Source organism: Larus michahellis, chromosome 3, assembly GCF_964199755.1.
Source record: "Larus michahellis chromosome 3, bLarMic1.1, whole genome shotgun sequence".
In the NCBI taxonomy this organism is placed as follows: domain Eukaryota; kingdom Metazoa; phylum Chordata; class Aves; order Charadriiformes; family Laridae; genus Larus; species Larus michahellis.
The window spans coordinates 14,028,689-14,051,124 of record NC_133898.1 but is presented as its reverse complement, the minus strand read 5'-3'; the positions used below and the strand labels follow the sequence as shown (position 1 = coordinate 14,051,124).

At 49.9% G+C, this 22,436-nt stretch overlaps 2 protein-coding genes across 6 annotated transcripts in view; both read left to right on the top strand.

Moving 5' to 3' along the window:
- CFAP61 (cilia and flagella associated protein 61) overlaps positions 1-21,614 on the top strand; it is a 122,009-nt gene extending 100,395 nt beyond the window's left edge. For all 5 annotated transcript variants that reach the window (XM_074578697.1, XM_074578698.1, XM_074578700.1 and 2 more), the window contains 3 exons: positions 9,054-9,144; positions 11,762-11,933; positions 20,253-21,614. In XM_074578697.1, coding sequence (XP_074434798.1) covers positions 9,054-9,144; positions 11,762-11,933; positions 20,253-20,272 — 283 coding nt within the window. In that variant the 3' untranslated portion in view covers positions 20,273-21,614. The remainder of the gene's footprint in view (positions 1-9,053; positions 9,145-11,761; positions 11,934-20,252) is intronic.
- Positions 13,307-16,009, top strand: INSM1 (INSM transcriptional repressor 1). Its single transcript, XM_074578702.1, is given in 2 exon segments — positions 13,307-13,866; positions 13,869-16,009. Coding segments are annotated over 2 exon segments (1,431 nt in total). The 5' UTR covers positions 13,307-13,784; the 3' UTR covers positions 15,218-16,009.
- Positions 21,615-22,436: the final 822 nt, after the last annotated feature.

Genomic DNA, 22,436 nt, shown 5'->3' with positions numbered 1-22,436 from the left:
TAATACTGATGATGAAGCAAAGGAGTACCGCTGTTGCATGACAGCGAGTGCAGCAAAGGCAGCATCACTGGAGGAAAGGCACAGATTTGGGCTGACTGATGAAGTGTCCTGACAGAGGCAACATCATTATGCCAATCAGTTTCTAAAACGCGCCCTCTGAAATGTTGTGTTGCTCAGCCATCCCTTTCTCAAGTTTCTTCTTGTACCTATTTGCCAAATGTACTCTCTGTGTAATGCTGAAGTTAGTAAGATGCTGTATGTTAAGCACTTCTGGTATTTAACAGTTTGTAAAGCATGCTGATAGACTAAGGCATGGTGTAGCAATCAAAGTGTTTTGAATAACGTATATAACACAGACAATTTGTGTACCCTGTGTAGCGGTCTCAAGTAGCACCCTGAGGAGAATGAACTTGCCACCGTTCATCGCGTGGTAGCAAAGCTCTTTGCAGCAAGGTGCAGGTGCACTCCGAGCGCCTCATCTCCATTGCAAGCTTTGGGCTTCTCCAGAGCTGGGGTTTATATGTCCACCAAGCTGCAAAGGTCAGTTTGGGGACTGGTGATATTAGCGGGCAGGTCCGTAGAGAGAAGCCCTTATTGGCAAACATTAACCAGAGGCTCTTTGGCAAGTAGGAGTTGGGAGCGTGGCTTATGACTCTGGCAATACCAATGCACGGGACAAAACGTACAGGGGATTTCACTGAAATGTAGTGACAAAGGAATTTTTTTTCCCAATGCCAGAATAGCAGATGGGATTCAGTGCTCACGTATGAAAGGAACAAGCAACTTACACATGCATAGATGTGTGGCGATCCACCCCAGATGTCTGTTAGAAGATCTGTATTCACTGCGGTTAGCAAGGTGACATGAAAACAAGCTAGCGCCCCTTTTCCTGCATGCAGCCTGGCCGTGGTGGGTGCTGCTGCCCAAAAGGCTGAGCACCCGGAAAAAAATAAGGGATACTCTACACAAAGCGGCGCAGCTACAACAGCAACAGGTACCGATAGGCAACAGGACACAAGGCCGCCAAACATGCAACAGAAATGCACGAAGAGAGTCAAAACTCTCTTTCACTAAGACGCTTTGGAAAATTCCACCCAGAAACTATAGAAGTGAATAGTATCACCGGGTGTTTCCTTAGCTGTTCTCTTCAAACCCTGACATTTTTGCTCACATCACATTTTTTCATATTGGCTGTACAAACTAAATGCTCAAAAATAATTTGAGCAGTATGAACAAGATTTACTTATTTTAAAGTAGCCATTTAGATCTTTTCTACTTAGGCTCAATTCACACATCATAGTACTGTTTACATTAGGCTAAAAGTGATTTATTAAACAGGGTCATTTAATGAGAGTTTAAGCGGAAACACCACACTGGACTGTTTATTGATGCAACTCTAATAAATCTCACAATATAACAAATAAATTAGGAAAAAGAAGAACATTTTTTTCAGTATTATTTTAAAAAGGACTAGGTAAGATGTAAATTTATTACTTACAGCCTGGATAATCAGCGATTATTTAAACATGAAATGCATGCTACATAGAAAAGCTGTTTTTAAACCAGACTTTCAAAAACGAAGAGTGATTGTTCATTAAGAGAAATACTAGAATGCACTGCTGTCTGGAATTTGCCGGATCCCATACCATTAGCACACCGTGATTACATTTAAGGGATTCCACCTTAGGCTTTTGTTCATCATGCAGACGATGAGACTTATTTTCTGCAGGGATGAAAAAAACCAGAAAGGAAATGTGGCAGGTAGCGAGCATGGCTGAGAGGGACTAATGCTACTCAGTACACTTTACAGCCTAATTAGAGGAAAAATTGTGTGCTTTTTATGAAGAGAGAGACAGGATAAGGAAAGAGGAACACAGGAAGGGATATCAAAGCACTAACAGCTTTTTTGCTACCAGAATCAAATGCTAACCCCAAGGTGCACTGGTGAAGCTGTACTTACATAGCAAATCAATATAAATGGTAGACCCCTTTAGGTAGCTTTAGATTTCTGTATACTAATGTAGTTTTTAAGGAGCGGCTAACTTGCTAATGAAGAGCTACGTTACTAAGAAACCCCACGTCCAAATTAGTAAGTAAAGGCTAGTCAACGGAATCTTACCACATGAATTTGCAGTTGAACCTTGCTGATTCATATTAATAATTACGCAAACCATTATGAATGATTGAACTCTGAATTCATACACAAGCAATTGCAGAAAAGCAGTCATACCACCGCACGCAGCATATTTGTTTGGTTTTGTGCATCAGATTTAATTTCCTTTTAATTGTTTTTCATAATACATTACACGTGAAATAGTACTATGTGAAAAAATGCAGTAGGCCTTATTTCAGGGTCAGCCATAGTTTCCTCATAAAAAGAGCAGACAGCAATGTTTCTCCATCAGTTGTAACGAGCACACAGTTTAGAAAATTTGATGAGCAGTTCAGTGAGAATCGGCTACACAACAACTCTTACTATCTAGTAAAATATCTAAACTTCACCAAATTCCAGTGCTGGAATAAGAGAGAATATGTCTCGAGGACACTTAGAATAGGAATGGACTGCAGTATCTCAACATGAAGCAAGTATTGCTAAGATCTGCTTTCTGATGGTGCCTCCAGGTAATGGCACTTTAATATAACATTTCCAGGATATTAAAAATGCAGAGACCAGAAATGATTATCAGTCATGATGGATAACTGCACTTGCAAAGTGAAGACGCTGCCAAGCAATACATAGCGTAAACCATGACCCGCATCCCCCTCGCAGTCAGCAGGTCTCTGCAGTAGCCCCAGGGAGGTTTTGGACTGGGCCCAGTATTGTCCTCCACAAGGTCTGGGTTCAGTGGTCATTTTTCTTGAGCAAGAACTGCAAGATCAGTTGCGTTGCACTATGTTTTGCTACAGCAGCTACAGAAAAAAGAGTTTTGTAAACCACAGGTTTTAAACTAATTGTCTTCCAAAGAAAAGACATTGTGGGTTCGGTCATAGTTCTGTCAAAAGTGGTAAAAAAGCATAGGCTTCCTTTCTATGATATACTTATCAAAAAGTACAAAAGAAATGTCAGCCTATAAATTAGTGAATGCTATCATTATTTTGTAAATCTGCCCAATGAAGTAAATCACAGGTTCATTGTCCATAAGACTATGGATTTCACTAATTACTGAGTCAGAGCAGTAGCAGAGGGTCCTAGATTAATGAATTTAACAGGAGTGACTAAAATGCACGGACAAACAGGTGTTCAGTGAGTAGAACTATAGAGCAAGGAGGTAAATAGCCTTCTTGCTACAACCATGCTGTTGGTTCAACATTTGCTTTCTTGTTCAGCAGCTGTAAGTGAATTTTAAGAAACTGTAAACCGAGGAACATTTTATGTTCTTTGTGATTAAGAACAATGCTTTCAGGTGGTGCTTTGTGGGATTTTACACAGATTAGTCTTGCTTTTTACCTACATAAATGAGCTGTCTTTCGAAATTATTGGTCAGGTGATATTTAGCAGGAAATGCCCAGTGGTTTTATTTATATTGCTTTTAACATTTTATGATCCCTGGTCCAGCTATGCAAGGTATATCTGGAAATACTCTATATCTTTTACTGGAATCACAATATCTTCGTAATTAAGGGTCTTAAAAACATCCATATAGCATCCCCAAAATAATGCATCTTCTCTTTTCCTGGCAAGATGGGACACTTCTTATGTGCACTTGTGTTGGAGAAAAGACTTTTGCTAATCTGCAAACCGTGTTTGGGAAGTAATGTCAGAATGACCTGGAAATTCAAATTGCATTGCATCCCAACTCGCCGCAGTGATTTCCTCTCCCTGCTCCCAGGAAGTGGAATTCCCTGCTCTCCATCGGCACTCCTGGTATAATTGTATTATACTTGAGCCCGTGTCAGTTGACCAGCTGCTTCAATTTCGTCTGTGTCCTTCTGGTTTGGTTCATGGTGTTTGTTGATAGCAGCCGCTTTCTTCTTACTGCCTAGGTAGTGGCAAAGGCAAGAAGGAATGAGGTATACTGCCGCAAAATCACACCAGCATTTGGGTAGTTTTCTCCATCGTGTGCCAACAGCACCAATGAGAAAGTCAGCTTCCATAAACTGCCAAAGTCATTCAAGTTTAAAGAATCCAAACGAGACGAGCTAAGGAATGACTCTGAATATTCTGAGGTCTGAGTATTTGAGAACCGACAGAGTATCTTCCAGATGTAGCTGATACAGCCTGGGGATTTTGCATTTCAAGCATTACATTTCTTCTTCAAATAAGAAATTTAAACCCAGAAAAATGGACATCCAGCTTGAAAGTTCACTGTGTTGTACTAAGCGTGGGAAGCTATAGAGAGGAAAGGAGACTCTACGCTACTTGCAGATTAACAGGAGATTAAGTTTATCAATGACTCTGCCTTATATTGTGTACTAAAAAAATGTGTGCTGCTCTGCATATGCTTACAGTGCTGGATGATGGAAGATACAACTCTGACCAGAGTCCCACGGAGTTTAATGGGACGTAAGGCAGGTCACTAGTGAATTCCAGACTGCTTTGGGAACAAATGGATGTGATTTCAAGAGATCTGTATTAATTATTATTTGGAGACATTTAACAAAAGTCGCAAACAGATACAAACCACTTCATAGATCGTCCGAGTTTCTGAACCTGGTTGTTTCCTTCCAGTTTATGTGTGTTGGTGAAAGAATGGGGATAGCAAGGAGTTGAATTTGGTTTTGTTATTGTTTCCATAAAAAAGCTTTGAGTAGCAAAAAACCAGCGTCCTCAAAATCTGTGGTTAGTAACATGCCAGTAGTCTGCAGAGGGATTTTGCAAAGGCATGATGGTGCCAAGGAATGGGTGCCCACCTGCCCTTCAAGCTTTTGAAAATCCCCCACCTTGTCCCGGTCTCACAGCAGGAAGAAGTCGCCGGCAGCGCAGCGAGGCAGCAGTGAGTGCCGGCAGCTTAGGGTCGCAGTTTAAATTCCCTTAACTGGATTCTACGCTAGAGAACGGAGATCTCGGCATGCACACGCACTCTGGTAATCTGATAAACTCACCTGCAGGGAGGGATTATTCCATGTAGTTTAATGAGCCGTCAGGTCTGCATTCCCAGTGCGTAAGGTGTGCCCACAGGCCTGTCCGCGGTGGCACCGGTTATCTCTGCTGTCATCGGGCTCACGGAAGCAGCAAGAAAAGGAATGGAAGTAATTAAAAACATATTACAACCCTCATATTAAAAAGAAAACCACTATTTCTCAGGCTGCAATAATGAGATTTACTTTCGCATTAAGAGGAATGAGAAAATCAAACCTTTTTTAAAAATTGGTTTCTGTTTTGTTTGCCATGTTGGACACATTCGTATCACTGCTTTCAGTTTCTCTTTCCACCAGTGTTTTTCTTTTTTGCAGAGATGATTTCAGCTGAGATTTTCCAAGAAAAGCACCTGATATGAAATGCACAAAGTCGAAATCAACAATGGTGCTCAGAAGCCCGTCTTTAATAATATAAGTGGAAATTATTCAGGCCTTGCTTTGCTTCGTTTTCATGAAGGGAAGCCCAACTTGCACAAGTTTGGAAAACATTGCAGTGGTGTGATAGAACTGATCTGTATGAGTATCACAGTTATGTCAAGCTTGCGAAGGATAAAATATTAGGTCTACCAGAATAGATAAGCTCACTCTACAGAGCTGGTCGTCTCCTTTCTGACATTACCTTCTTGTCACGAGGTTTAAAATTATTTATGAAAACTGCAATTACTGATTTATTTTTTTTAACTTTATATCTTGCTTTTTGTTTTGTTGTTGTATGAACCAAGGGTGTTATTCTGAAGGTTCTTCATTCAGTTTTTAAGACTTTCTGTCTTCAACATCTTGCTGTCGGCGATACATCTCGTGCCGTTAGACTGGGCTTAGATGGCAGAAACGCTGCCAGAGGTCAGTGTCAGGTCCTCGCTGCCCCTGCTTCAGAGCGCCAGGACACACTGCAGACCTACGGCAGCTTCAGACTTCGCTTTCACAGAGGCAGAAGCCTTGTTCTCTGAAAGTGGTGCGTAGTGCAGATGAAATGGAGATGAAATACAGATTGGTCTCGGACAGAAAGCCACGTGCGTGCATCCTCCATTTTTGCTTGCTAGCATTCGCCAACTTTGCCCATTTTATTTAATGCTGCATCTCTTGAAAAGGGAAAGATTCCACATCTTTTGTACAGGACGCCACTAAATATTTTCCTCCTTTTTCCCTTTCATCTAATGTAGGCTACACATCACAAATGAGGCAGAACAGACTTTAAATATTGTTTGTCAAAGAAAGGCGAGACCAGCTTCCTAGCAACAAAAAGGATGTCGCTTATTGTCTTCAAAGGGAGACCATTTCATCCCATCTCGTTACAAATGCCTTCCCATGATAGCTTCTGTCGATATAAAAGTCTGCCAGCAGGGGATCCCCGTTAGGAAGTGACCAAGTTTGAAAACCCGTTATGCTCCTGGCAAACATTGTCATCTTGTACATATTTAGCCTGATCGCTCTGGCAGGTTATGAAAGACTAAATGGTGCAAACACATGTGGCAGATGCCGTTCTCATGATAGTTGAGGAGCCTTTGAGCCTCTGTTGGTAGCATGCCAGCTTCATCTTGTATACTGAAGAGCATTATACTTCCCAGCCTTCTACAGCTTGCCCCGGGGGACTGCTGCTGAAGTGGTAATAAAATTCAGAATGAGCCGCAGAAAGTCAACTTGTTGGTTTGGCTTCGTCAAATGGGGTTTTTCATTATTAAAAAACTTCCCTTTAGCAGCCATATGTAGATCTGCTTTCTCAAAAACACCTCGTGCCCCTTTAGAAAGGTGATCCTAACTGGAAAGATAAACAGATAAAAACTAAGATCCGGCAAAGAAAGCGAATTGTTTCTGTGAAGCCTATCTTTAAATTGCCTTTAGTCGTTACATTTCTTCAGGTGAAGGGAAGTAAAGGGAATCTGGGAGTAAATGTGGTTTACTGGTAGCTCCTCTTGAGAAAATCTATCTAGAAAATACAGACACTCCCCCCAAAAAGAGAGCATTTTATTTGCATTAAATACTGCAAACTGGGTGACACGTTTCAGGTTTTGAGCTCCAAATCCGTGAATATGGACAGGAACAGTTAAAAGCGCAGTGAGGGACTGAGCTGGTCACAGTAGCAGTAATGTGTAGCCTCCCTGAAACATTTTATAAACATCATTTAATGCAACATCTCAGTGAGGCAGCTGAACAACTTAACCAGGGTTAGAAGATGTGCCTCGGTCAAGAGATGAAATCACCTTATCAGGGTTAGAATTAAGATGCCAGCTTGAAAACAAAATGTTTGGCCAGTAGAACATGGCTTTTAGCAGGGCATATCAGTAAAAATAGAGAGTCTTTAATTATCTTAATGTATTCTTGTATAACATCCCCCTTTTCCCTGCTTTGCTAATATCAACATTGAGTTACAGGTTTGTGTTGGGTGGAGTTTATTCTTATGAAGTTGAAGGGTTTTTTTAAATATTTGGGGAATATCCTGTTCTTCTGTAGTTCTCTGCACCCATTATAGGTATATTAATTATTTAAATAAAAGATACCAAAAGCTGAGCTCATCTTTTCTAACATTTCATATCCAAATGAATAAATAGTGTCAGCAGTGGTAACGTGCTACCAGAGACTCCTAGGCTGGGCAGTACTTACCATAGCAAGAACACAGTGTTTGTAATAGCGTCAATAAATATTTATGCTATGAAAACGTCTATTGGAGAGAGCCCCACTGTGCCGGACGCTGTGCAAGTCGAGGAGAGGGCAGTCCCCACCGGCCCGCGATACAAAGAGAAACGCAGAGGAAGGGGCACAGTGGGCGGGGGGAAGAGAGCTTATGACGGGGATGAGTATGGAAAAAAAAAAAAAACCAACAAACAAACAGTGAAGTTCTGGCAGGTGCACAAATTGTTATTAATTGTGCAGGGCATTAGTGAGAGCTGGAGTTTCACTCAAAGCGTGTGAGAGGGGAAAGCCTGCCATTTGAGATTAATGAAAGAAAAAATCTGCCAAAAGAAAACTGTACGTTAGTTTTCTGTAGGCAGATACGTCAGAATTATTAAACTTGTGTAGCGCCTTTTAAGTTGCTTTATCCGGATGTTCGTTTAAAGACTATGCAACTGAATCAAGCGATAGCTCATGCGTACTCGTGACAGCAGTGGCAAGCAGGCTGCTGCCATTCCAAAGACGAGAACGTTGGTCGCAGCCACACAAATGCTTAAAACTTCCTGGGTGACCCTGCCGACATCTGTTCAGTCATTATTGGGATGAACGCGGTGCACCTCCTGACTCCAGTTAGCATTAACAAGAATTACACACAGAGCATCTCAACTGAAGCTGTAAAAATTATTTTTCGTTATAGAGGAAAGAGAAATAAATCACAGCTCTGTAATCTAGCTGCCCCCAGTTATATTTACAGCCTTGAGGTTCTGCATCGAGTCATGTGCTCTCCATCCTTTTACTCCTTTTTCACAGAAGAATGCTGTCATGAATGCTGCCACTGAAAGAAAAAAGTTACAAGAGCTTCCTCCTAGAATAGGTTCAATTTAGCTTCAGCGTACTGGTGCAAAGAACATATTGCAACACTGTGGTGGCCTGTTTTTCTGGCCTTTATTAATCCAGAAACCTTAATGATGAACAACATTTGTGTCATTGTCTACACAAATTTAATTTGTTTATGCAGCAGTTCAGTTAATCCTGCAATCTGCTTTTCTCAAATGAGGACAGATAATGGAGACACCGTTCTTTACAGGTCTTCAGGCTTTTAAATTCTGATAAAATCAGGATTCTTCACTGGGTCTTGCCACAGCTCTGAATTAAGCCACTTTAAATGTAATTACTGAAGCTGGCTGTACATCAGGAACATCCATTAAAAGAATTGATTGACCATGCTGTTACGGGAGGCATTTTATGAACAAACGATCACGATGGGTCCAGAACTGTAATTTATAAAGGCAAAAAAGCAGGTAAATACTTTATTAGTGGTTAATGAGAGGTTCACAAGATAACTAAATTTCTTCTTTTTTAACCAGCTACTTCAGGGAACCTTGGTCCATGGCCATCTATCACGATCGGTTTATTGATCTCAAGAAGGAACTGCGCCAAATCCTGATGTCGGAACAGGTAAGAAAAATGACTGGCGAGTGCATTTTATTATTTAGGTAATTTGTTAGTGTTGTTCACTTCGGTTTCTTCTCCTGTCTTTCTCCTAAAGCTTTAAGTTTCTGCTTAGCTATTTCCTCTGGGAAACTTGAGCAGATCCTATGCCTTACAGGGGGGGTTCACCAAGCACAGCGTATTGTTTGGTTTCGTTTTTTGGGCATATTTGCAAATTTGCCAGTAGAACTTTAAGTTGCTTTGTTTTCCTTCACAGCATTTTGCATTATATGTGCAGTTTAGTAGAACCCAGCAGAATCCGGAAGCTTATTTGTTCAGTTATCCTTTTTTTTTTATTAATGTTCCCTAATACAAGTACACTACAGGCCATCCTAAACCTGTCTCAGCCGAGCCTAGAAGTGGGTTTTTCAACATCTACCCACAGGGAATGGCTTTTGTGGCTGAAAGAGTGAAAGCAACTGGCTTTTTCAGTGATAAGTGGATTTCCTGAATAAGGATGAAATTAAAATGTTTGCTAATGCTGTTTACAGCTTCGGTCTTAGTACCGTAGACGGAGGCATAATGTCTTGGCAGTCTGTAACTTTGCCTGCTCAACATCCAAAGCCCGTTGCACTCCATGAAAAGAACTGCTAACCCCAGATTTCCAGCAACCCCAAGAACTGCCTCCCCCCACCCCCTGCTGAATTTCTGCCTGATCTCAAACATTAATTTTCAGTCTGCACCTCGATACTTCCAACCCACTACTTGGGACCAATTTACCCTCTGTCTCCTCGTGCTGCTTTTGTTTAACGCAATGGAATTCTCTGCGAGTATTTTTTAAGTATTCCCTTGCAGAGTTTTTAACTGCGCAGAAAACAAACAGAATCAACTGTAAATGGAGGGAGAGGGACAAAAGGAAGGGACGCTGCGTAGACTGTAGCCCACCCATTTCCACGGCCCAAACTGGCGGGCTGTCATATGTCACAGCTGTAGCCACACAAACGCCCGACCCCTGCCTCCTCCCAGAAGGGCTAGATGCAATTTTCCTCCTATTGTCATGACACAGAAAGCGCCTCAGTGCAGTTTTATTTTAGATTCTCTTGGAAGATATCTATAAAAGAACACAAAATGAAATTCTGTGCAGAATGGGAGGCCTGATGAGAAGTGTTTTTCTTGCCGTCATTCAACCGCATTTCACATGCTGTGTGAACAACCTTAGAGAAAGGGGAATTGGTGTCCTACAAATTAAAGACTCGCTTGCCTTACCCTTTTCTTGTCACAGTAGTCCCGACACACAAAAATAGTCTCACTGAACAGACTGAAAGCACCTCTATGAGTCAGAATCGCTTACATGAACATGGATGACGGTTATCTGCATCTGAACGTAAATTTGTCTTTACTTTTTGTATTTTTACTTGGATTTTCTTCACGATGATTTTAACTATATCTACTAAATGTCATATGTTTTCCTCGGGTGTTCCTTCTAGGAGCGTTGCCAAATACATAGTAGGTACCATGCACTTACGGAATATAGCTTAAATGCCTCGGGGTTGGCTGTATTTCTGTATGCAGCAAGAGACCTGCTGTCTTTGCTTCCTGTTGCTCATATTCCAGCTCACTTCAGCATGCAGATGAACTAGGAATGAAATGTAAAACAATGAGGGGAAAATACACCTTTGAAAGAGATGTTTAAGAACTGTGAGTGTAAATACACAGAAGTCAGACACTTCTGGTTACAGTTTCCACAGAAACCAGAAATCAGTCTCATGCGTTTAGGGATAATATTTATGGCAACGTTTGCTAGTGGTAAGTAATACATGCATAGAAAAGCCAATTACAGCTGGGACAGGGACTAGGTTTTTAGCCTGCGTGTTGAAATTGCCACCCCAACGCTGCACTTGATGTATGCGCGACTCCTGCACGGGATGCTCTTGCCTGTCACTGAAAGCCGAGCGATGGCACGGGGAATGTTTACCCTTTCGCAGGATCACAAACATGTGTTTATTTCAACATGCAGAGCTCCAGCTATGCAAACATGCAGATGGCGGGGCTGGGTTTTTGCACCTCCGTCAGCTGTTGAAGTATTACAGCAAACTGAGGGCACACATGTGCAGCGCGGGATTTTCTAGACAAGGCACTTGTCCTCAATAAGAAATAATGGTCTGATTTTCAAATTGCAGCTGGGGTTGCTCTGAGAAGTCAGTTAAAAGCAGCTAGTAAATTAGGGACGGGGGAGGGCGTGTGTGTGAAATTTCCTCTGGTGAGCGGTAGAAACGTGTCAGGCAACTCCGTGTCTGAAAAGGTCGGACATTTCCACATGAAGACAGTGGTTCAGTTCCACGCAAATGTGGCATCTGTGGCCACTCGCGCTGACAAGCGCGGGTAATTTTGGAGGGATCACCCACCGAGCAATGCTAGCCACCAGAACCGCCGGCCCCGGCGACCCCGGGTGGCAGCCCGCGGAGCCGCCGGCCGTCCCCGCCGGTGGCCGTGGCTGTGCCCGCCGCCACCCCGCGCTCTGCCGCTGTGCCCCGACGCGTTTTCTGTCCCTGCCGCCGCACTTCACGTCTCGGGGGCGCGTCCCCCGGCGAGCAGGGCTCCCGGGGCGCCGCCGGGACGGCCGTCTGACGGCTCTGCCTTGCAGGTTCCCGGGCTGCCCCCCGCCGCCGAGCCGCCCCCGGAGGACCCCGAGGAGCAGAGCCCCTGCCCGCCGCCGCTGCGGGAGCCCGTCCTCCGTTACCTGCGCCGCCACCGCTACCACCTGCCCATGTACGCCCCGGCCAGGACGGCCGGCGCCGCACCCCCGCCGACGGCAGGTGAGACGGCAGCGGGTGAACGAGGCGCGGGGGGGGGGGGGGGGGGGGGGGCCACGGTGCGTAGCCCCGACGGGGCGAGGGTGTCTCGGTGTGCAGGCCCGACGGGAGAAGGGGTGTCTCGGTGTGCTGCCCCGACGGGGGCGGGGGGGGGGGTGGGGACGACACGGCGCTTGGTGTGCAGCCCCGAGGGGGGATGGGGTGCACGGCGCTCGGTGTGCAGCCCCGACGGGGGGGGGGTGGGGGCGGCGGTGGCGCGTGCCCGGCGGGCCCGCAGCTGTATGCTAATGCACAGCGGGCCGCCCCGCCCCGCCCCGCCTGTCCCACCGGGCGGCCGGAGGCGGGGGGGGGGGCGGAACTGCGCGGGCGGGGCGGCCCTAGAGCCCCCCCACCCCCCACCCCCTCCACCTCCTACCCGGCCCGGCCCGGCCCGCCGACGGGGTGCCCGGGAGAGCGGCGGGCCCCGATATTCCGCCCCCCCCGCCCCGGGCTCCCCGCGCCCCTTTGTGCCGCCCGCCGGGAGGGTCGCGCAGCTTTATGCTAATGAGGCGCACAAAGGCGGCGTGCGGGGGGGTAAGGGGGGAGAACCGGCGCTCGCTCGCGTGCCGCCCGCGTGCCCCGCCGCCCCCCACAAAGGCGCTGCACCCCCGGGGCCGACCGGCTGCTCGCCGCGGGGGGCGGCCCCGCCACCCCCACCCCCCCGCCCGCTGCCGCCACCTGCCACGCGCGGAGCAGCGCCCCCCCCTCCCCCGCCATCGCTCGCCGCAGCGCGGAGCTCCCCGCGCAAATCCCCGCGTGGGCCGCCGCGCAGCGCCGCGCCGCAGACAAAGGGTTAAGGGGGAGCGGGGCCGCCGCCCCGGTGCTCGCCCCGCAGCGGCTGCACCTGCCCGGGACCGACCGGGAGGGAGCGCGGACCCCTCCGGCCCGGCCCTGCCCGCCCGCGTGTTTGCTCGTACTCCGCAGTGCGGGAAAAGGGGGAGCGGGGGTGTCCCCCCGTGTCAGCTGCTGCGCCTTGTACCGAACGCGTAACGCTCCCGACGGAAACCCGGCAGCCGGGCTGTGCCGTCGTGGCCGTCCAGGCAGCCAGGCCGAGCTCGGGGCTGCCGCCGGGCCAGCACCCGCGGCAGAGACGGCCCGGGGGAGCTGCGGTCCCCGCTGCCGGCGGCCCGGGCGGAGGGCGCACCGCGTAACAGGTTACCGCCGGGCCGCGGCCGCCGCTGGGCTCCTCCGTTCGCGTTCCCGCGCCGCTGCGGGAGGGGGCTGCGGTGCTGCCCGGCCGCAGCGACGGTCCCCGCCCGCCCGCCCGGGTTGGCCGCGGCGCCCCGCGGTAGCGCGGGGTCAGTTTTTTGATCAGACCCTTCGTTAGCACCTGATGCCGGCGACGAGCACCGACGGGCCGCGCCGGCACCCTCCCGGTGGCGGGGCGCTGCCGACGGGCAGCCTCCCCCGAGAGCGACCCTCTCCCGCACCCCCGGTGCCGGCCCGCCGCCGTCGACGGTCTGCCCGCCGGGAGCGGCCGGCTGCTCGGTGCTGGACTTTGCCGGGCCGGCGGCGGGCGGTGCCGCCGCGGCTTCAGACAACGGAAGGGGACACTCGTCCGGCGGGGGCGCGGAGCTGCCGCCCGCCCCCATCCCGGTGCCGGTCGCGGTCCCGGCGGGCAGCGCCCGCCCCGGGGCGGCACACAAAGGCCCGCGCGTGCCGGGCAGGAGGCGTGCGGGAGGCGGGGCCGGGCGTGTGCCGCCGGCGGGGGCCGCGGGGGGCTCAGGTGCACCCGCTCCGCCCGCCGCCGCCGCCCGCCCGCCCGCCCGCCGCGGCGCCGCTGATTGGCCCGTCCCGCCGCCGCCGGCCCGAACAATGGCCCCGGCCCGCTTAAAGGCAGCGGCGGCCCGAGCCGGCGGTAGAGCGAGGAGCGCGCGCCGCGGCCGCCCGCCGGCGCGGAGGCGGCAACGAAGATGCCCCGGGGCTTCCTGGTGAAGCGCAGCCGGCGGCCCACCCCCGTCTCCTACCGGGCGCGCTGCTGCCGCGAAGCCGCCGGCCCGCCGCTGCCCGCCGGCGGAGCCCCGCCGCCCCCGCCGCGGGACTCGCCGCCGGTGCCGGTGCCGTTCGGGACGCCCGATGCCGCCGTGCAGGCGCTGTACAGCCCCACCCGGCCCGTCAGCAGGGACAAGTACCTGGAGCGCGGCTTCAGCCTGGGCTCGCCCGTCTCGGCCGAGTCCTTCCCCGCCCCGGCCGTACCCGCCACCATGGACCCGCTCCTCTTCGCCCCGGCCGAGCTCAAGCTCTGGGCCGCCGCCGGCCACGGCGAGCCGCCTGCCGGTCACGCCGCCACCGGCACCGGTCCCGGTCCCGGCGGAGCCCCCGCGCCGCCCGCCCCGGCCGCGCCGCCCGCCTCGGGCCGCCCACCGCCCGCCAAGCGCCCGCCGGGCGCCGCGGAGCCCGGCCGGCAGAAAGCCCCGTCGGGCAAGAAGGCGAAGGCGATCCGCAAGCTGACCTTCGAGGACGAGGTGACCACGTCGCCGGTGCTGGGGCTGCGCATCAAGGAGGGCCCGGTGGAGGCGCCGGCCAAGGCGCGGGGCGGCTGCGCTCGCCCGCTGGGCGAGTTCATCTGCCAGCTCTGCAAGGAGGAGTACGGGGACCCCTTCGCGCTGGCGCAGCACCGCTGCTCCCGCATCGTGCGGGTGGAGTACCGCTGCCCCGAGTGCGACAAGGTCTTCTCCTGCCCCGCCAACCTCGCCTCCCACCGCCGCTGGCACAAGCCGCGCCCGCCCGCCGCCAAGGGCGGCCCCGAGGCGGGCCGGGCGCCGGCGGAGGAGCCGCCGAAGGAGGCGGGCGGCAGCGGCAGCGAGCGGGACACGCCGAGCCCCGGCGGCGCTTCGGAGGCGGGCTCCGAGGAGGGGCTCTTCGAGTGCCCCCGCTGCGCCAAGCGGTTCCGCCGGCAGGCCTACCTGCGCAAGCACCTGCTGGGCCACCCGGCCCCGCCACCGGCCCCGGCACCCACCCCGGCCCCCGCCGCCGCCGCCGCCGCCCCGGAGCCCGCCGCCGAGGAGCCGCCGGCGCCGCCGCCTGCCGAGTGCCGGCTCTGCCCCGTCTGCGGGGAGACCTTCCCCAGCAAGAGCAGCCAGGAGCGGCACCTCCGCCTCCTGCACGCCGCCCAGGTCTTCCCCTGCAAGTACTGCCCGGCCACCTTCTACAGCTCGCCCGGCCTCACCCGGCACATCAACAAGTGCCACCCCTCCGAGAACCGGCAGGTCATCCTGCTGCAGGTGCCGCTGCGTCCCGCCTGCTAGAGCCGCCCGTGCCTTCCCGGGGACCGGCCCGCTCCCCGCCGGTCCCGGGGCCGGGGCCGCCCCGCCGCCGAGCGCGACCCGCGGGCTGCGCCTTGGACTCGCCACACGATTAGCTTTAATACGGCTTGTGAACTGCTGGAATCTGGCTTTACACTTAACCTTTCCGGGGTCTCTTTTATTTTTGTTTGTTTGTTTGGGTTTTTTTGTTTTGTTTTATTTTTAATTTTTGGTTCGCTCGTTTCGGGTTTTATAAATGTGAACAGATCAAACCGCTTGAGGAGAAATGAGAATTTCCTTTAGTGTAGCCACAAATGCCTTGACTCTGCTGTTGATGGTCTCCAGAAAATGCTGTAGAAACTGCCTTAACTGTGACATGCCAACTTTCTGTTCGTTTTGCCCTTACTAAGGTAGCTCATGAGTTGACTATCTGTATATGTTGGTTTGAGTAATTATGTTATTTATTCGCTATTTATTTATATTAATTATGAAGATTGATATTATTTGATTGCAGATATTCTAATGCGCTTTTTTGTCTCCCCCGCCTGCCATTTCACTGTGCGTTTTAGAAGATCTTTTTTTTCTAAAGGGATCTGCTAAAAAGGTTTTAACTTTTATACCTAGAATAACACACGATCTTAACCATTTTATCCTGTGCAACTGACAGCTCTTACTTTTAGATGCAATCTCTTTTTCTACACACATTATTTTCTTAACTGTTAGCTATTTATAGAGTGCTTCGATAGAACTGTTTCAACTGTATAATTATTTACTATTCAAATAAAATATTTTCAAATTCAAGCGTGCCCTTGCTGCCTCCTGCTTCTCCCTGCCGGGCTGGCCCTGGGGAGCTCTGGAGTGGGGGGGCTCTGGACTTCAGCTGTCAGGGTGCCCCGGTGGGCACCAGCCTGCGCTGCACCTTTTGATGAGATTAATTAAAAAGGAATTAAACGACCGGGGGCAGAAGAGCAGGGTGAGGTGTGTCTGGCTCTGGGGGAAGGTTGCCCCACCGTGCCAACGGGTGTGCTGGGGCTGCTGCCGCACGCCGTGGGCACCGGCTGCGGGCTGGAGCCTGAGCCCTGGCCCTGCTGTCACCTGGCGTGGACTGTCCCCGTGCTCTGCTTCTGGCCGTTGGGAAGAGCCCTGGAAGAGCTTCCAGGGACCTTCCGCTGAAAGTGTTGCAGGGAAAACAGGAGGAGGGGGGGCACCTTCAGAGGAGAAGTGGAAAACTTAGAGAAGTCCGTGCCTGTGAGAGGTTGTGCCGTTTGCCCGGGGGGGCTTTCCCTTGTGCTCGTCAGTCTGAGGTGTGGGGATAAGGGTCTCTCTAGAAAAGCTGCATCCTGCTTTCGCTGTCAACTGTGGAGACTGGTGCAAGGATGGCTGAGCTTTTCCGTGCCTGATTTCAGGGCTAGAGCCCGATCCCACCTGGTCCCGCACTGCCCCGTGGTGGGATTCCTGCAGCATCCTTCAATAACGGCAGGTTTTTGGCAAACTGGGCGTGCTAGGGCTCCCCTCCGCAACGGGGGAAGACACCAATGCATGAAAAAACTCACAGGGCAGTGACTGGGTGTGGAGCTCATCCTGTGAGACAGGACAGACATCCATAGCCTCCGGCGGGGCTCTGCGTAGGACCTGCTTGGTCCTGGGAGTGTTTTAAGCAGCAGCGGTTTGGGGTCATCGGCCCTGATGTGCACGGGTGCTCCAAGGCTTGTGCCTGCATGTGGATTTAGTCCAAAAGTAGTTTCTTACTTTCTTTTAGCCAAAATTCTTCTAATATCAGTGTCAATGGGGAAGATGTATGCTGCCCTCCCACAGGTGTCGCAGCGCAGCCGTACGATCTCTCCCTTTGCCAGCAGGAGAAGCCACGGAGCCAACCTCGCGGCACGCAGATCCGCTTGGCAACCCCGAATGCAAATACCTTGTCACCTACCGCTGTGTTAAGGGGCGAGTGCGGGGCTGAGAGGTCTGGGTCGGGGTGATTTGGCACGCTCCCGCTCAGGGACGGTAACGTCTTTGAGGCTTTTGCTCACTGGAAGGTTTCCAACCTGTTCCTGCCCCCTTCGCTCACCTCAAGGCTCTTGTCAGAGACGTGGCTGCTTCGCCGTGGGAAAGGCAGGTGACCTCCTGGAGCTTCCTGCAGGGAAGCTTCCCAGGAAATGTCTGAATATTTTTTGATATAGCAAAGTTTCTAGAGAAAGAAAATCTTTCTAGAGAAAGATTATTTTTTTTTCTTCTTCTTGTTCAGTCAGGCTAAAAAGCACCAGAGCCAGTATGCTCCGGCTGCTTTGATTCCTAGGAAACCAACTTCGTTATGCCGGGACTGACTTCAGGTCTAGGCGCAGCTGTGGTTTTAGCTGTAAATTGATACACCGAAAAAGAGAACGTGGCCTCAACAACCTCGGAGATAGAGGCAGCAAAACATGCTTGGCAAGAAGTGTGGTTTTGCTTTTCCCGGCTTCCCTGGCCTTGGAAAGCCCCACGTACTGGGCTGTCACAGCCCGGTGTGTCCCAGCTGGCCGTGGGATGGGCAGGCCGGTCTCTCCGCTCATCCCAAGCAGGAGCTCCCTGAGGGGAGTTTGACAATGCCTGTGGCAGTCCTCTCGGGCCCTTGGACACCGGCCCTTGGACCGATGGCTGGTGCATCCTTCGGAGAGGGCCCAGAGGCTCCATCTGCTGAAGTCTTTGCTCTCAGCCTGTGGCACCGACAGGCCACAAAACAACTGCTTCACCTTGGTGTCGCTTTCCCGACAGTCAAGTGAAGTCATGCCTGTTCCGGTAGGAGTCAGATAAAATCTGTTGGGGCCAGAAGAATTTCCCAGGTTTGTTGGGAAATGTCAGGGTAGCCCATGCTTTTGCATCTTCTGCTGTCGGGAACAGACATTGCAGCGGAAAGTGTGGTTAGTGGAGGCTCGTATTTCGGGGAGGAGTAAGGAGAGGCGAAACTGGAGTACTTTGTAAACTGGGCTCCGTTCACAAACAGCCCTCGAAAACAGAGGAACCGTTTTTGGCGTCGCTGGGCTACAGCAGCCTCTGCAGAGCGAGCTGCTGGGCCATCCGGGCTGCATCCCGCCTTTCAGCGGCTGCAGAGCTTCGGAGAAGGTCGTTACGAGTGTGAGACACCAACCGCCCGAGAGATTTTTACGGGGAGCCATCAGCATCGCCGTTCACATCTCTTGTGACCCTGGCAGTGAAGGGCATCGCCCCACCACCAGGGGTTACGAAGCCACCCGCCCACGGCAAGCCTCCTTTGGGCGATATTTTGGGGAGGGATCTGTCTCCAGCCCTCACCACCTTGTCCCAGCGTGGCGCTGTTCCTCCCCAGCGCTGTCCCACCGCCCCGGCCCCCAGCGTAGGACCTCCGCCTGCCTCTCCTCTACCTCCAAGACCCTCAAGCCCACTTTGAGCTTGGTGGACGAGCCGAGAGCTGAGCGGTGTGGCTGAAACCGGAGCTCGACCAAGCGCCGCTCGCAGCAGCAGCAGCAGCTTCTGGGAATGCAGGTGTTGCCTTGTCGGTGCCATGGTCTCGCCATCCGTCAGCGCGCAGGCCGGCCAGCGCTGTGCAAACAAAGCCTCCTGCTGTCAGCTAACAAATCAATTTGCTGAGGACTCGCAACGCACCCAGCAGGAACAGGTTCGGGCACCACAGAAAATGCTGATCCTACCCCAAACCGTGAGGCGACTTCCAGTTCTCGGAGGCAGTTGGCGCGCAGGTAGAGCCGTCGCTCGCTCCCCGGGCGCACGGGCAGCGACGTTTGCCCGGTTTGCAAACCGCTGGAGCCTTCCTCCTCTCGGCGTGCACAAAGGGCCGAACACATGGTCTGAATCGGATTGTTTGCAAACTGAAAGGAACCAGGGAGATTAATTACAGGAACCTTCAGGGTCCTGAAAAATGCAGCTCGAACACCATCACTGAGCGGCGGGTGCAGGGCTAGCCAGACGCTGGCAAGAGCTTTTCCTGCCAGCGGTGTCACCGCCAGCGCTGCCACCAGCAGAGGCTCCGTGATGCTAAAATTTTTTAGCAATTTCGGTATCACTCGCAGCCGTCAGCAAAACGGTAGATCTGTCCATGGGCTGCCTCGCTTGGAGGAGCCGCTGGGAAAGCTTTTTGGGACGGGCTGCGCGGCAAGAGGCTGCCGGGCCTTGCCGAGGTTTTGTTTCTCGGGCGGGCGGGCGGGAGGAGATGTCCCAGGGGCTGGGGCCAAGCCCAGAAGCGGGCCGGGGACAGGGCTTTTGCGTTGGATTTCAGACCTCTTCCCCACGCAAACCTGTTTAAAACCCGTGTCCCTTTTTAATGAGCTGGCAGGGGGGAAGTGGCTCACGGAGCCGCAGGCGTTTCTGCTTCTCTGGCCCCATGTGCTGTGGGGTGATGTGGGGTGCCGTGGGGTGATGTGAGGTGATGTAGAGCGCCGTGGGGTGATGACGGGGGTGCCATGGAGTGATGCAGGGCGCCGTGGGGCGATGCGGGATGCAGGGGGGCGTGCCGCGGGATGCCGTGGGGTGATGCATGGTGCTGTGGGGTGGTGATGCCAACACACCTCCTGTCCCGTCACCCACCTGTGAGGGTGCTGGGTCCTGGCGAGCGTTTTGGGCCATTGGGGTACAGCAAATTACCTGGGGCACCCAGGCGTCTCCCCCGGGTGAAGGACCAGGGTGCGCGGGCTGCCCGCGTTTTGCCCGTTGCATCCCAAATCCTTCCGCGCAGATAAAAAGCCTCATTACGGCTTTAAATGGTTTTAATTAAATTTAGTTTACAATCCGCATGACGAAGGTCTGCCTCGTGGAAACACTTGATATGTTAATCAGCGAGATGGACATGCCAAGCGTGGCACTCCATTTCACAGGGCTGTCCTACAGATAAAAGCTCCAGGGCTTAGCACACCGGCAGGCTTTTTTTTTTTATTATTATTTTTTTTAATAAAATCTTATTTAATCCAAGCGCAGGGCTGAAAAGATACGTAGCATTAGCAAAGGCACAAAGATCCCGGTAATATTCTGACTCCCCCCCCCCCAAATCTTCTGATTTTGCCGTTACCCTCAGTGCCGGCAGGGAGAGAGTGACATCGGGCAGAGACGCGCGGCGGTGGCACGGGGAGAAGTTGGCCCTGCACCGGCGGAGGGGGAAACCAGCACGGGGACACTTTTCGGAAAACATCCTCCCGTTACGGTAACTTGGACATTGTTTTTTAAGAGCCGTCCGCCTGTTAAATCACCTGTTAACTTATGGGGGGAAAAAAAAAAAAAATCACTATTTTTAACGAGTAATAAAAACCCTTTGCAGCATCAAAGCCCAAGTGGTTCCTCACCTTGTCTCCCGCGTTCCACAGGCCTCACCCATGGTCTGAGGAGCACGGTGGTTTTCGACAAACTTAAATTTGTTAAAGCTTTTCTCAGTGCGGTGGGGGAAGTTGATTTACAGCAGGTATTTCAAAGCAGAGCAAAGGCTGGGCCTGTGCTGCACCGGGACGGTGACGCCCCCGGTCCTGAGCGGGGCTTGGGTGGCCGAGCGCTGCCCTAACAGCTTGGGGTGTTTGGGGGGGGGGATAAATGACACCATTCCGCTTCAGTTCAGAATGTTGCTTTTTTTTTTTTTTATGTATCATGATAAAGGACCAAGTTATCGTTTTATTTGCTAATTTTACCGTTTTTCATATGTAAATTAAATGTATTGCAGTAAAAGATGAAAGAGAAAAAAAACCCAAAGGAAATGCCGTACAGCTGCATGAGATACTGACCCGGAACGTTTTATTTTAGTTATACCCATACACGCACGAAATACAGACTTTATTATGTATAATAAATTATAATTCTACATAAAATATATATAAAATTCTATTGCTTTTATATCACTATATTTTATATAATCTGTATAAGTATTCTTCATAATCTGTAGTAAAGTGTGTATTACACATTATATCATACTATATCAATGTGTGTTATAATATATCATATTATATATTATATATTGTATAGTATTGTATAATATATATTCCACAATATATATTATATATGTGTATTATAGATTATGTATTGCCTGTTAAATAATGCATATTATAATACATTATATGCAGTACATAATATTACATATGCGTTACATATCATTATTGATACTTTATCGATATTCGTGGAATGAAATAATATCGTCTCATAAATTTTTTCTTAGCTTTGTAGCCACAATTTGCATATTACGGATTACAGAGTGTGCATTACATACATTGTACGCATGAGCTATAGTATCATACACCGTGTCGTACGTAGCGCACTGAATATTCTGCTGCATATTCTATGTGCATTATGCAATATACAGTGTCATACATTCTATTATATATCCATTATATAACCTATTATATAGATTATTTGTACGGTGCTGAGACGATTTATTTAGCTATAATTTTCTTATATAAATTCCTTAATAAAAGTATACCACATATATATTATGCATACAATATTATCATTTATATAGTAATGTTTACTTATATCTAAAGTATATACTAGGTATGTGTGCATATGTGTGTGTATATATAATGTATATGTAATTGATAATATATAGGGAATCTATAATCCATATTTTGATTAAATTAATACATATATAGATCATAGAATCATAGAATCTTCATGGTTGGAAAGGACCTTTGAGATCATCCAGTCCAACCGTACACGATATAATGAATATTAATATATTAAATATTAATGTATGAGCGATATACAATGTATTATATAGTGCATATATGTATAATATACTTTATATTATATAATGTATATCCTATTATATACATTATATAGTACATAGATTATAGACCATAGGTTGTATGTGTTATGCTTATTATAACGTTACATACACATATCCGTATATAGTTAATACCCATAATATATATTATATAGCTAATATAATTATATAGATACACATAATAGAAAATGCTAGATATATAATAAGATATACTATATCATATAATAAACATAACATATATATGTGATATATAAAGTTTGTATAATTATATACTATAGACCATATTAATAGATATAGCAATAAGATAAAAATGTTAGGCATTCTTACGTATAAGTTTATTTTATTTTATTTTATTTTATTTTATTTTATTTTATTTTATTTATTTATTTTATTTTTACTTTAATTTTTTTAATGTGTGTCTCCCTGTGGACGTTTTTCTGCCTGTTGCCAGTGGCTGGTTGGGCTGATGGTGCTGGGGGCTGGGGGGGGGTGCTTGTT